At 50.0% G+C, this 14460-nt stretch overlaps 1 protein-coding gene across 1 annotated transcript in view; it reads right to left on the reverse strand.

Moving 5' to 3' along the window:
* ASTN2 (astrotactin 2) overlaps positions 1-2370 on the reverse strand; it is a 358016-nt gene extending 355646 nt beyond the window's left edge. The window contains exon 1 of the mRNA XM_059486464.1: positions 2016-2370. Coding sequence (XP_059342447.1) covers positions 2016-2370 — 355 coding nt within the window. The remainder of the gene's footprint in view (positions 1-2015) is intronic.
* Between the last annotated feature and the right edge of the window lie 12090 nt (positions 2371-14460).

The following is a 14460-nucleotide window of genomic DNA, read 5'->3' on the forward strand; positions in this document are numbered from 1 at the left end:
CAGCAGCTGCTGCTCTCCGCTTCCCAACCATCAAAGAAGTTAGGAAAGGATGGAGAGGGGGGAAAAGAAAACACCACAGAAAACTACAGCCTTAATTCCTGCTCTAGGAAAACCAGCCATCAGAAATCCTGCACAGCCCTCACCCAGAGAAGAGTTAACTGCGAGCGAGACAGTTGCCACACCAGGAGATGGGGAGAAATGCAACAAATTTCAAATACCAGAACATCCACGGCAATTCATGAGCTAGACCTTGGGGAAGGACAAGTGTTTTACCTTCTCTGGAGGCAACAGACTGATTAATTCCAGGACCATGATGAAGCCATCCCACCATGGGCACAGCCTCCGTTTTTCTCCCAATCTGCCTGACTCCTGTGAGTCCAAGGGAACAGGAGGGGATCTTTTTGGGGTCTTCCGTTCATGAAGGGGCAGGAAAATCCCCACAGATTTGCACAAGACATCCTTCATATTCATGAGTGCACACATAACCAATATGCCAGGCAAGTAAAAGAAATTTTTAGATGAAGACATGGTCTCTTTACTGGCAGGCACTCACAGAAATAGGATTTGCTATACAAGATTGCGCCTCTGATCTATCAAGACAAATTTCTCTCCTTCAACTTGAGCTATTATCTAAGCTCACACAGAGGGGTTTCTCTGCTATCTGATATATTTAGATCAGTGCGCAATTCACACCCAGTCCCTGAAGAAACTGTACTCTAATCTGAAAATTAACTCAGCGAACCATGAAACTTCTTGTTACTTTTAACCACGGTATGGTAAACGTCATTCCTGCTGCATCAAACCTTTGATTTGTCACTTTTGTTAGTGGAAACAGAGTATCTGGTCTGTTTCGGATTTTTGCAGTTGACCAACCGTGTCTAAGGAAACTGCAAAGCTGGAGCCCGAGAGCCTCAGGAAGTACCACCAACTTATTTATTAGGGCTTTTGCTACAGCAAAGCTTCACACAAGGTAAAATGACAAGAAAGGGGGACACAGACAGGTATTTCCTACCCCTGCTCATTGCACCCAGTGAAAGGCAATCACTCCATGAAACATAGAAAGAGACTTGGGGTCAGCTGTCCCCAGTGAGCCTGGACATGGGCACACCTCGACACACCTGAGACACACACAGAGATGTGCTTGAAGTCACAATCCCGTGTGTCAAGAGATACCTGAGACCCGAGTTAAGCAGCTACTCAGATTATCCTAGGTTTGGATGCCGAAAACCAGGACAGCTGATGGATAAAGCAAAGATCAACCAAAACCCTTGGATGACCTGGCAGAGTAAACACTGCACTGCCCAGGTGACATTCGGAGCAGTTCTCCCGGGGGACTGGCTGATTACGGCACAGAAATGGGTAAAAAGTGACAAGAGGCATCTCGGGCACGCCACCCGAGACAACAGGATCCGGCATCAGGACCCAAGCACGACCACCGAATTATTTCTATTCCCATCCCCCTCCCCACAAAGCTGAGAGCGGAGCAAAGTCTGCAGCGTTCGCACAGACCCGGGCGCTGGAGTTGAGCGTGAAGCCAGAGCGAGCCTCGAGAATTAACACGGAGCATTTATAAAACCAGGCTCTGGCTAAGAAAAAAACACAACAAAAAACATCCCCTCCCGCTCTGCCAGGCTCAGCGGCACCTCCTCAGGGCTCCGAGCTCAACTTGGAGCACACGAGGCAGCCCCCATCACTCGCAGCCTGCGCGGGGTTGCTCTCCTCCTCCCGGGGAATGCTCCGCTCCTCCCGGGGCTGCCAGCGCCGCCAGCCTCAGGCCCTGCTAAAAAATCCCTCCCCGCCAGGAAAGGCAGGAAAAAAAAAATAATAAACCCAAAAAACCAGGATGCAGCACAGGGGCAGGGTTAGAAAGCCCCAAAACACATCGAGCTGCCCGCGGAGAGCGGGGAGGGCGGACACGGAGCCGGCTCGCCGGGTGTCGGATGCTTCGGGGATGCTCCGGGATGGCGGGGCGGGATGCGGGACGGGACGGGGCGGGAAGCGGCTGGGGCGCCTACCGAGGGTAAAGAAGGGCAGCTCGGTGTTGTCCAGATCGTCCTGCACGGCGACGCGGCCGGGCAGCTCGCTGCGGACGAAGAGCAGCAGGCGGGACTCGGCGGCGGCGGCGGCGGCGGGCGGCGGGGCGCCGCTCCAGCTGATGTCGTTCTCGCGGAGCACCGGCAGCGTGGACACCGTCACCGTCTTCACCCGGCAGGGGCCGGGGGGCTCCCGCGACGCCGCGGCGCCGGGCCCGCCGCCGAGCAGCACGGCGGGCGGCGGCAGCAGCAGCAGCAGCAGCAGCAGCACCGGCGGCAGCACCGGCGGCAGCGGCGGGGGTGGAGCGGCGGCCCGGCGGCGCGGCGGAGCGGCCATGCCGGCCGGAGCCAGGCGCAGGAGCGGGAGGCGAGCGGAGCCGGGCGCTCTGAGCCGCCCCAGCCCCGCCGCCGCCGCCGCCACCGCCCGGGCCCGCCCCCCGCCCCGCCCCGGCCCCGCCGCCGCCGCTCCCCGCGGACCCTCCGCCCGCCCCGAGCCGGGAGATGCGCTCGGAACCGGCCCCGGCACCGGCACCGCGCGGCTGCAGCCACCGCACCGCCACCGCGCCGCGACCGCATCGCCGCCGCCGCTCCCGACCCGCGCAACTGCGCGGCTGGAGGAGAGGGGCTCGGGCAAGGACATGGAGTGATGGCTGGGAAGGGAGCGAGGGAAGGGTTAATCGGGATGGGAGGGAGACATCCTGCCCTGTGAGGAGCGCGAGGTGGCCCGGAGGAGCTGTGGATGCCCCTGGAAGTGTCCAAGGGTCTTGGAGCAACCTGGGATAGTGGAAGACCCTGCCCGTGGTGGAACAGTGGAACTGGGCGGTCTTTAAGGTTCCTTCCAATCCAAATAATTCTAGAATTATATGATTTTATGAAAATCCCTCTGTCCCTCCCACCTTTCCCTCCATCCAGCTCATTGTCACTCTTTCTTCAGGCTATTCCTTCCTTTCAGGGCCCTGCACAACTGCGCGGCTGGAGGAGAGGGGCTCTAGCCAGGGCATGGAGTGGTGGCTTGGGAGTGACCGAGGGAAGGGTTAATCGGGATGGGAGGGAGACGTTCTGCCGTGTGAGGAACGCGAGGTCGGCCGGAGGAGCTGTGGATGCCCCCGAATTGTCCGAGGAAGTGTCCAAGGATCTTGGAGCAACCTGGGACAGTGGAAGACCCTGCCCGTGGTGGGATGGAACCGGGTGGTCTTTAAGGTTCCTTCCAAACCAAATCATTCTAGAATTCTAGGATTTTATGAAAATCCTGCTGTCCCTCCAACCTCTCGTTCCATCCAGCTCATTGCCACTCTTTCTTCAGGCTATTCATTCCTTTCAGGGAAGTGCCAGGGTGCAAGGGCACAGAAATGAGTCTCCTGAGAGCTGTAACTAATTATTACCCTCTCCTAAGTGGATAGGCACCTTCAGCATCCAGGGCACACAGGGATTGCTGGCAATGACAAGCCTTGGGCGGACAAGCCTGTGACCTAGAGCAAAGATCTTAGATTTAGTGTTTACCAGCCAGCATTTAAGGATAGATGAACCTGAGGTCTGATCTCATATTCCTATACACCTCCATCACATGGATGCCTCGGTGCCACCTGAGGGCTGGAGTTTGTGCTTGAAGACAAAACCAGGTGAGCTCCACCACCGTGGTTTTGCTCATACTCTGCCTGGAACTGTGTGGAGCCACCTGGCTCTTCCAGCTGGAACGATGGGGGTGAGTTTGAAGGCAAACCCTGTCCCTACAGACAGAACAGACACATTTGACCCCAGCCCAGAGCCCCATGAACTCCTGCCCACAGTCGGGCATGACTAACAAAGGCAAGGAGAGACAGCCTACAGGAGCTCTGAGTCACTGACTCACAACAACAATTTCCTAGTGACTGCTAATCTACCTGATTTTATTTGTAGATGTACATATAAAAGAAGATGTCAAAACCCTAACAAAGCACGCTTAATGCTCAGGCTTATATTATTTCCACAAGCTAATTAAGAGCAATTCATCACATGCCTATTGAGGCAAAACAGCCTTCTGAGATACCTAGGTCATCAAATGTTAAAACCACAACAAGGGCAGAATGGCAATGAGTATGGAATCCAGCAAACAAACAGCTCCAGCCCCATTCCCAGGGGCCATTCCCAGCTCCAGCTTCCAGCTTTAACAAGCTGTAGCCCCGCTGTGGTGTGAGAACAGGGACTGTTTCCAGCTACAGGAATAGAGAGAAAGCAAAAAGCTCTCACCAGCAAAACAGGCAACTTGTTGCAAAACATTAAATATGGGACCCTGGATCTGTCTAAGTTGGAGGGGTGAAGTTTCTAGGCATGCTAGAAAAAAATAATCAGAGGAAAATGCAGCCCTGTCAGATGTGTGTTGAGAAAAGTGTAATGCTACAAAAAAGGTTTCCTTTCCTTGCCTTGCCTTTCCTTGCCTTGCCTTGCATTGCCTTGCCTTGCCTTGCCTTGCCTTGCCTTGCATTGCCTTGCCTTGCCTTGCCTTGCCTTGCCTTCCCTTCCCTTGCCTTGCCTTCCCTTCCCTTGCCTTGCCTTCCCTTCCCTTGCCTTCCCTTCCCTTCCCTTCCCTTCCCTTCCCTTCCCTTCCCTTCCCTTCCCTTCCCTTCCCTTCCCTTCCCTTCCCTTCCCTTCCCTTCCCTTCCCTTCCCTTCCCTTCCCTTCCCTTCCCTTCCCTTCCCTTCCCTTCCCTTCCCTTCCCTTCCCTTCCCTTCCCTTCCCTTCCCTTCCCTTCCCTTCCCTTCCCTTCCCTTCCCTTCCCTTCCCTTCCCTTTTTGGACTATCTCAGGCTGTTAGTGTTACATGTGCTCCTTTCTTTTTCTTATTTTTAAAAATTTCTTCTAGGCAAGGAGTGCAAAGAACCAGCGCAGCAATGGATACACAAAGTGACACACGAGTAGCAAATAGAAGTAAATTTTAAATATTTTTTAAACTGGAAATCCCGAAAAAGAGAAACATAGTCTCTTTAAGGCCCCATCCCTGTTACTTCAGTCTCCTGGTAGCCACTTGCTGCACAACTGCATCCATTTGCCATAAATAGAGAATTTTTGCTGCCAAGTACCACGAAATTTTGATAAGGGGCTGCCCTTGGGGTAGGAAGGGGATTTAGGGATCCCCACTGCTGCTGTCCCAGCTCTGAGCAATGAGGTTCCTTCTCTCAGTTTGCTGAGGATGCAGCTGAATTGAGGGACAGGACACATTTTGGGTAAATCCAGATTTCCCCTGACCTAGAACACACCATCGAGCAGTGAGCTGAGAATGTTCTCCAGGGCTTGGAGCTGGAAAGCAAAGGTCAGGAGACACAGGTTAACACATCTGCTTTGCTACAGACTGACTCCAGGCAGCTGCTGGGATATGAGAAAGCAGAGGTCCAGCAGCTCTGTATACATAATTTGGTCCTATTTCCTTATTTTTTAGATTGAAAAAGTTTTACTAACAACTCTCTGCTGAGCAGCGCACTGAGATTTTCTCAAGTCCTGCACAAGCAGGGACACGATGATCAAGGGGAAGGTTCTGCAAAACCACAGCCTGCAAATGGGCACATTCAGCTCGCATTGAGTCTGGATCCTTCCCGGTGTAAATGCAAATCTCCGTTCTCATTCTGGTGAGAAAAGGATTCCACCTGCTTTTTCCTTCCAAAGAATTGAGCTAAAGGCAGAACTTCGCTGTTTGAAAACCATCAATCACATTTTCAAAGGGGAATGTGTTAATCCTGCTTTACAACTGAGGTAACAGGTTTCTATTATCCCCCCCTTTTACAGCACCAAAGTAAATGGCACGAACAGGGTTCTGAGAGTTTCACTCGCTGAAAAAAATATTCTAGGAACACTTACAGAAGTTTGTCTAACTTGCAAATTTGGAGATGCTTTAAATCTGAACAAACTGAGGATTTTCAAGCCAATTGCATAGCCCGTAACCCAGATTGCTGTTTCTAAATGAGGCCTATTTTTAATATCTTTTTCTTCTGCTTCGTGGATCCAGCCTTTCCTTGGGGACGCCAGCGCCTGCCTGACCGTCAGTTTCGATAGCACTGGGGCCAAGAAAGCAGCAGAAACTGCAGTTCCCAGCAAAAACTCCGGATGGAAGTGGAAATCGTCTTACAAGTGAAAATGCATTGCACTGACAAGACCCATCTGGGCAGGGTGACATGGGGGACCTGACGAGTTGTCAGGAAGCACCAGCTCCATTCTCACCTCGGCTGCTGAGTGTGCAGCTTGGGGGCAAATCCCTTCTTTTGTCCCCAATCCGGTTTTTTTTGGTAGTTTTTTTTTTTTTTTTTTTTTTTTTTTAATCCTCTCACACATACAGGAACGCAAGGAAAATAATTAGTCGCTGGATAAAAATGGATAAAAAACACACAGCGAGGGCTGTGGAAATTATATCTGTGCCGGTCCCAAGCGTGGGGGTTTCCACAGGGAAAGCAGAAACGTTCTCAGTGGGAGCTGGGAGCTTCTCCACGACTGAGAGGCAGCAGTGGGCTGCTCCCGGGTGGAGCAGCCTCTAGGAGAAGGCAGAGCATATGTTGTGTGTCATGCAAAGCAGGAACCTTGGCTATGCTCTATCTGCCTTATGCCTCTCTCTGCCCACATTCAGGCCTGATTTTCACCTGAGTGGATTTTTTTTTTTTTATTTTTTTTTTTTTTTAGCAGAAGTTTTGATACATTCAATTTATTTCTTATTTCTTTATTTCAGCAGTTCAGCCCCGGGGTTATTTCCTTCTTCATGACAACACCCCAAATGGGATTGAGGCAAACCCAGGATTTTGAGCCTCTGCGGAGAGCTTTGTGAAGACATTTTGCTGGAAAGTGCTTAAAGTATCTGTATGATCTAAGTTTAAAATGGATGGTGAAGGGCAAAAAAAAAAAAAAAAAAAGTAATTCTCATTTAAAGGGTCACAGATGAAGCATTCTTTGACTTTCAATCCCGTGAGCTGTATTTCTGGACACCCAGAACTAATGCACCTTTTATTGGCTGGCATAGATGGGGAGGTTATTGCAAAGATACCAATAGCAGCTTTCTGAAGTGCTTTTCAATTGGCCCTATTACTAAAGGCATGTACATACAGCAGGGATCATTAAAATGCACTATGTATTTACAATACAGAGAGCAATTTGTGTTTCTAATGCCTGGATGTTGAAAATCCTGCTGCTTGCAATCAGAGGAGAAAGTCACTGGTAGAGCTCTGATGTAATCAGTGGTTTATATTTCACCCTGCCAGGGTCACATCAGCATCAATAACTCCGCTGAAGGAGCAAGAAAGATTTTTTTTATTATTATTATTGTGAAGTAAATGCCACAAAATTAATTTTGTTTCCAAGCTGCCGCGTACAAACGCTGCTCCCCAGCCACAGGGTGCCTGACTGTGGTCAGTGACAGGGCTCAAGCTGTGCTTTTGCCAGACACAGGAGACAGGCTGGGTCAGCAATTCCAAGGAACACCTCCAGAGAGAGGAGGGGGTGCTCTGAGTGCCCTTTGCAGTTCGGTTCTTGCCAGCCCAGGGCCCCTGGCTGCGCTCAGAGCTGCAGGAGATGCTGCTTTCTGACACAGCATCAAAACGGAGCTTCCTGACCACTCGCACTGAAGTGCCCTGAGGGGACACTCTGCCAGCTTTAACCTCCCTGCTTTGGCAGCCAGAGAGGCTGAATTTCCTCCTCCCTCCTCAGGTACAAGAGGTTGGTCGCTGCCTTTTACAGGAGAGCTGTGAGCTACCAGCTGGGCACTGGGAACCAGCCCCAGCAGGGCTGCAGTGGGACCAGGGAGCTGCACAGCAAGGAGAGGCTGCTCAGCACTTTGGGCTGAGGTGCAGAATGAACATCTGTGTTAAAAACAGCACCCTCACTCAGCCAGGGAGGGTCGGGCTCAGGTGCCCATGGCATTTTCTAGCTGTCCTCCTGTGACATCCTGCACTGCCTGCCTCTTCATGAAACTGCACTGCCTGCCTCTTCATGAAACTTCATGAAACTTCCTGTTTCAGCCAGACATCTCTTGTGTGTAGTTTGCAGCAGGGTCTTGGGCACATCCGGGACCAAAGCCACACTGGAAAGGGACCTTGCAGACCCCAAGGCTGGAGTCAGGCAGGTGCCTGCTACAATCCCTCTCCCAACCAGCCCCAGTGCCAGGCAGGGCCAGCCTGGCTGTCACAGCCCTCACAGAGGAAGGGAAAACCCAAGGAAAAGTGGAAAGCAACCTGTTGCTTGAGCCAAAATCCAAGGAATGAGGCTGTCCCATCCCCTCCTTCAGAACCCCATAACCACTCCATCACTGCCTGCCCTGTGACACAGCTTCATGAGCAGCAACAGCCTCCAGTGTGGCTCCTCTCCTTGCCAAGATGAAAGAAACCTTCAATGCATGTAACTCTTGCACTCTACTTAATTAATCAGTTTTTGCATTACAAGTGAAACTTCTTTGATGCATGAAATATTAAGGAGCAGCACGGGGAGGGGAAGGAGGGGGGAGGTATTGGCTTTCACTGCCTCGGAGATGGATGGGCTGAGGGAGCCAGGGGCTGAGCTGCAGGCAGCACATCTGCAGCAGGACAGCCTGCCCAGGTAGAGAGGTGCCAGCCAGCAAAGCCATTCCCTGCACTCCTTGCCTCTCAAGCAGGTGGTTTTTAGCTCCATGTTCAGGCTCTACATGCTCATCGAGGTTTGCTCACACAGGCATAGGAAGGGGACAGTGCCTGATTAAACTTTCATGAAAAATAATCTCTGGTTGATTCATTGTTGGTTTGTGGGTTTTTTTATCTCATGATGGCTGCAAGAAAGCGAAGTGAAATGAGTCTTGGGTGAAAAGAAACAGCTTTTTTCTGGAAAAGCCAGACAGGCTTTTAGTCAGATGAGGCTCTCCCAAAGGATGTGTGAGTAGTTATCTGTGTTACGGGTTTGGAAGTGCCATTTCCACACTGAGCTCTGAAGGAGGGAAGGCAGAAATCCACAGAGTCAGAAGGGAAGGCAGAAATCCACAGAGTAAGTGTGGATATTCCTACAGCCCTCCCTCGTGCACAGCAGGGACTCAGTGCCACAGTTCCAGCTGTGTTTGGCACCAGAGAGCCACTCTGCTCTTAGACAAAACCTCAAACCTCCTTTTTCTCCCAAACCATCCCATTTGATCAAAATCCCCTGGCAACTCTGCAAAGGAACCCAAAGGAGAATCCTGAGTCTTTGCTTTCCTCCCTGTTCCTTCTCAGCTGACTCATTCAGAAGCTGTGTTGGCTTCTGAAAATTAATCCATCAGCCCCTCCAGATCACCACCATGGGTCTGGCTGCCACAGCCCGAGCCAAGCAGGCAGGTAACACATTCCCCATAAACAAATGGCAATGCTTGGGCCTGCATTAGCTGCATAAAGGGTAATAAATGAATAAATCGGTTAATTATACCCACCACAGAATTTAATTAGACCATCTCTGTTCACTCTGCTTCAGCCAGAATCTCAATTATAAATCTTTGTTTTCAAGATTTCACATCTTGGATGTAAAAATTTGCTCTGGGCTTAAACATGACACGCAAGGTCTTCTGTTCAGGGACTGCTCCAGTTTTTTTAACCAATCTTTCTCAAAAAGGTCAGGTTGGGAGACCAGATGGCTTGAGGGGAAGGTAATGAAGATGCAGGGCTGCTCTGAAAGAGATGGCTGGATGAAATTGTGGGCAGCTTAACAGAGCTGAGACATTATTAAAGGCTGCTGGGTGAAACCGCACTCGACTCTCCCTGATCCCAAACTCGAGTCCTGGCTGCAAAACGCCACCGTGGCTCCTGCTAAGTGGCATCCCCACTCCCCAGCAGCAAAGATCAAGGGCTGCAGGGGCTGCAGGGGCTGGGGAGAGGGGCCCTCGGGGCAGGGCCAGGCAGGGGGAGCTCACACACCTGGCTCCTGCACAGGGAATGTGCTCCAGGGCTGCCAGGTGCGTGCGTGCTGCTTCCCCCAGCAGGAATCGCTCCTCTGCCTCCTCCTTCCCCGGGGAGGCCAGCTGAGTGACCTGGAGAAGCTGGAAAAAACACAAGGCAGATGAGAAATTATTCCAGTTTTTAAATGGTTATGATTCTGAAGGTAATTTAGGACGCACCTTTTGCTTTCTGGAGTTGACGGTATTGAAATCCAGTACTCAGTCTGGTTAAATGTGCTCTGAAATATTCGGATCATTTTAAAATGTCAATAGTGTTCCAGGAAAAACAGAAAAAAACTTGTTTACCAGCAGCAGAAGCATCTACAGTCTCAGGTCATATCTTCATCCAATCCAAGGCATGCTATCCCATATTCCCTCATTGAGTTAATTAGTTGATTTGCTTTCCATGCCCTATGCCAAGCCCCCACCTCCCTCTGAGGGAAAACAGGGATTGTCAGCAGGGCCCAGCTCAGCAGCCAGCCCTGAGAAGATTCTTCCAGGCAGTCTCACTGGTCATCCTGACCACTGGTCAGCCCATCTTTTGGCTCAATATATAAACTTTAGGAGCATTGCAGAGCCCATCTTTTGGCTCAATATATAATTTTTTAGGAGCGCTGCAAGTGCCTGTTCATTTACTACCATGACCGTCCTGGCACATGAGAATTTTGACAATATTTTCTCCACATGTCCCTAACTCCCCAGTAATGCTGCTCTGCACATCCTACCTGCCCCAAACACTCACAGGGCAAACCAGAACAGATCTTGGGTAAGCCAGACCCCAGGAGTGCTGATTGCATCTTTAGCCAGCAGGTCACAATGGTTTATTGTCTGGCTGGTTCACCACAGGATTTAACCCTTTGGGAACACTGGCTGCCTGATCTGTGCCAAACTCCTGCTCAGGAGGCTTTGATGGATGGCACGAATTACCGGTAATAAAGATAAAGATATATGGGATGGATTAATCAAATCATAAATTTCTTAAATCTCTATGGCAGCCCATAAATCAAATTTGGCTGGATGTTACTGGCCCTTTCTCAAGTAGAGATGACTTGTACATACAGAGCAGGGTTTTTTTTTTTTGGTGGTAAATTGGGAAAATGTGATTAAATTATTAAAGAGAGTGAACAGCTTTTCTATAAGGAGAATGTTTATGTATTTCAAGCTTTGCTATTGAGAATGTGTGCACTTTTGGAAGATAAAATGTGTATATTCCCACACTAAGAGTTAATTCAGACATAGAACAGCTACTGGATGAGCAGCTACTGATGACACACCTTGGGTTAGATTAAGTTTGATGAGGCAGAGACAAACACTGATGACTATCCTAGGCAGACCTTCCAACCATTCTGATTTTTTGGGGTTTTGCCCCATTTTGTGTGCAAGGCAGCTGGAAACAGAACAGAACATACTTCTGTGAGCCCAGCAATCAGCATCCCTTCCCTGCTGAGGTTCAGCTGAACCCCAGAAAGGTCCTGCTCCATCTGGGCTGATGCACAGGAAATACACATCCAAGAGCAGCAGAATATCAGTCTTTATTTCTAGTAAAAACTATCACTTGGAAACATCCCTTCAGACCAAGCCCTGGCCCAGCTCAGACTGACCCTTGTTTCTAGCCCTCTTAGAGGCACAATTCCCAGCTCCTGTGCCCATTATCCCTCTGCTGGTTTTACCTGTGGGGCTCCCTCCCACCAGCCCTGCCTAACACCATTCCTCCTCTTAGGATTTTGCTGTCCCCCTAAAACTGAATTAATGATCTTGCCATCAGACAGGTTCCCTGGCCTTTGGGATGTTTGGGTGTGAGGTGTTCACAAAATAAGAGTGATGATGTGCCCAGGGTGAGCTGTCCCACAGCCCAAACACCAATACCTGTTTACCAGAGGGAGCAGCAGGCTTCAGAAGTTCCATTTCCTTTTTGGCTGTCCACAGACATGAAACAAGGAGATTAAACACCAGGAATAAGCACCTATAAATAAAAGTGACTATTTAAATCCACCAAAGCCAGGGCGTTCATTATGAAATCTCCTGCTCCTCTCCAACACCAGCACAGCAGTGCTTCTGATTTTGTTTACAGCTGCACAGGACAACACAGCACGAGCCTTCCCTTTGAACCTGGCTGCTGCTCTGCCAGGCTGTGGGGAACCCTTAAGTCACTAATTATCAAAGCCCTGCCTTGACCAAGGCACTGCAGCTGTGCATTATTGTTTCCCTTCCCCTAAGGAAAATGAAAGCACTCAGAGAACAAGCCCACCTACTTAAAAACCTCTGACAAAGCTGAAGCTGAGCATAAGTGGGAGAGGGTTAAAATAAAAAAAAAAAATTAAAAAATGAGAAAAAAGAAGAAGAAGCCCTGAGATGCTCTTTATCTGGAGCCAGGAACGGGGGATGCAGAGCAGGAATTTTCAGGCTGTGCCTGGCAGCGGATGCCCTCTGTTGGCATCTTTCAGAAACAGGATCGGGCGCATGGGCTGGCAGCCCGCACACATCCACGCAAGCCGCACGCTTGTTTCCCCACCCATGTCCTCACTGCTGCCGGGCTGCTGTGCCAGGCAAACGGCAAAAAACAAAGAAACAGGAAAAAGAAAAAAAACAAAAAACCCCAAAAAAACCAAACAAACCCCCCCAAAAAAACAAAACAAAACAAAACAAAAAAAAACACAAACCCCCAAAAAACCCCAAAAAAACCAAACCAAACCAAAACAAACTAAAACAAAAGCCCCCCCAAAAAAGCATACATTCAAGAAAAAAAACCCAAAAAACCAGAAAACAAAAAAAAAAATCCCCAAAAAACAAACAAACAAATTAAAAAAAAAAAAAACACATTAAAAAAAAAAAAAGAACACAAAGAGAAGCCCCTCTCCTGGGCATCCTGGGCACCTACCGATGTTTTTTATCTGGAGCCAGGAACGGGGGATGCAGCGGGAATTTTCAGGCTGTGCCAGCAGCGAGGGGATCTCTGCACACCCCGCTCGGTGCAGCGGGACAAACAAACAGCGGGACAAATGGACAAACAGCGGGACGGACAAACAGCCCAGCAGCCTGGATGGATGGAGGAGATGCTCGCCCAGCCCTGCCCGAGCCGCAGATTCCCGCAGGGATCCGTCAGCAGCTCCGGGAAGAGCATCGGGGCTGCGGTGGAGCGGAGGGAGCGCAAAGCGGGGAGAGGAAGGCGGTGAGGCACGAGCAGGGGATTGCAGCGTGCAGGGACAGAGTTGGCAGGAGGTCATTTCTACTCTCTAGCCCTTGGATCACATGTGCTAAACCCCCCCCCCCCAAAAAAAAAAGAAAAACAAAGAAAAAAAAACCAAAAACACAAAAAAAAAAAAAACCAAAAAATCCAAAAACCCCCAAACAAACAAACCAACAAAAAAATAACCAGAAAAAAAACGCAAAAAAAACCAAAATAACCCCAAAAACCCAAAAACCACAAAAAAACCACCAAAAAACCCACCAAAAAACAAAATAACCCCAACAAACAAACAAACAAACAAACAAAAAACCTAGAAAAACGCAAAAACAAAACAAAACAAACAAACAAAAAATCCCCACCAAACATGCAGTATTGCCTCTCCTGGCTCTTGCAGCTGCTGCCACACAGGACAGCAGGTTGGGAAGCCTCTGAGCTGTGATGGAGCTGCCCCACACACCCCCAATACTCAGTCCAATACTCAGTCTGAGGTTAAACAGCACTGTGATGATGGCTGGGGTGGGGCTGATCAGTCTGGGGTTAAATATCACTGTGATGGTGCCTGGATTGGGTTGGGTTGAGTTGGGTTGATCAGGCTGTGAGAGCACATGAACTGCCCCTGCCCTGCCACCACTGCAGAGCCCACAGGTGCACCACAGAGGGTGACTGTCATTCTGTCTCTGCTGAGCAGGATCAGCCATTCCCAAGGATTGTTCTCCAAGCACAGCCTGGCCAGGCTTTGGAAGGGCCAGTGTGGCTTTGCAGGGTCCTGGGGCTCTGGGCAGCACTGCCCTCGGAATTTGGGGGTCCCACCAATGTGGCACCACTCACTGACATTCCTTCCATGAGCAGGGGAAGGGTTTTAAGCTGTTGGTGTTGAATTTCCCCTTCCCCCAGGAGCAGGGAGAGGGAATCTTTAGGCTGGGACAGGAGGTGATGTCTCCACTTGCTGGGCTTTGCCTTAAAGCTAAAAGCTAAAAGCAAGAGGCACAGGGAGAGCATCTGTCTTGGTTTGGAAAGCCAGGAGTCTGCTAAGGAAGGCAGGAGCCTCCCCTGAAATGGAGAATGTAAACCCTCCCCACCCCTCCAAATTGCTATAAATTTTAAATTAAGGGGCTCTCAGGCAAAAATATGGGAGCAGGAAATAACAGTTCTTTAATAGGGAAAAGAAAAAATAAAGGATGAAATAAACAATGCAGTACACTAGAACAGCACTGACAGAGTCAGAACCCAACCTGACACCCTGTGGGTCAGGGTGTTGGTGGCAGTGCCATTGGAATTGTGGCTCAGCCCTCCTGCAGTGTCAGGGCTGGTTCTGTTGGAGCAGGGATCCTGTAGAGAAGGATGTATTCTTCCTCTGAAGATCCA

Source organism: Ammospiza nelsoni, chromosome 20 (assembly GCF_027579445.1).
Source record: "Ammospiza nelsoni isolate bAmmNel1 chromosome 20, bAmmNel1.pri, whole genome shotgun sequence".
NCBI lineage: Eukaryota > Metazoa > Chordata > Aves > Passeriformes > Passerellidae > Ammospiza > Ammospiza nelsoni.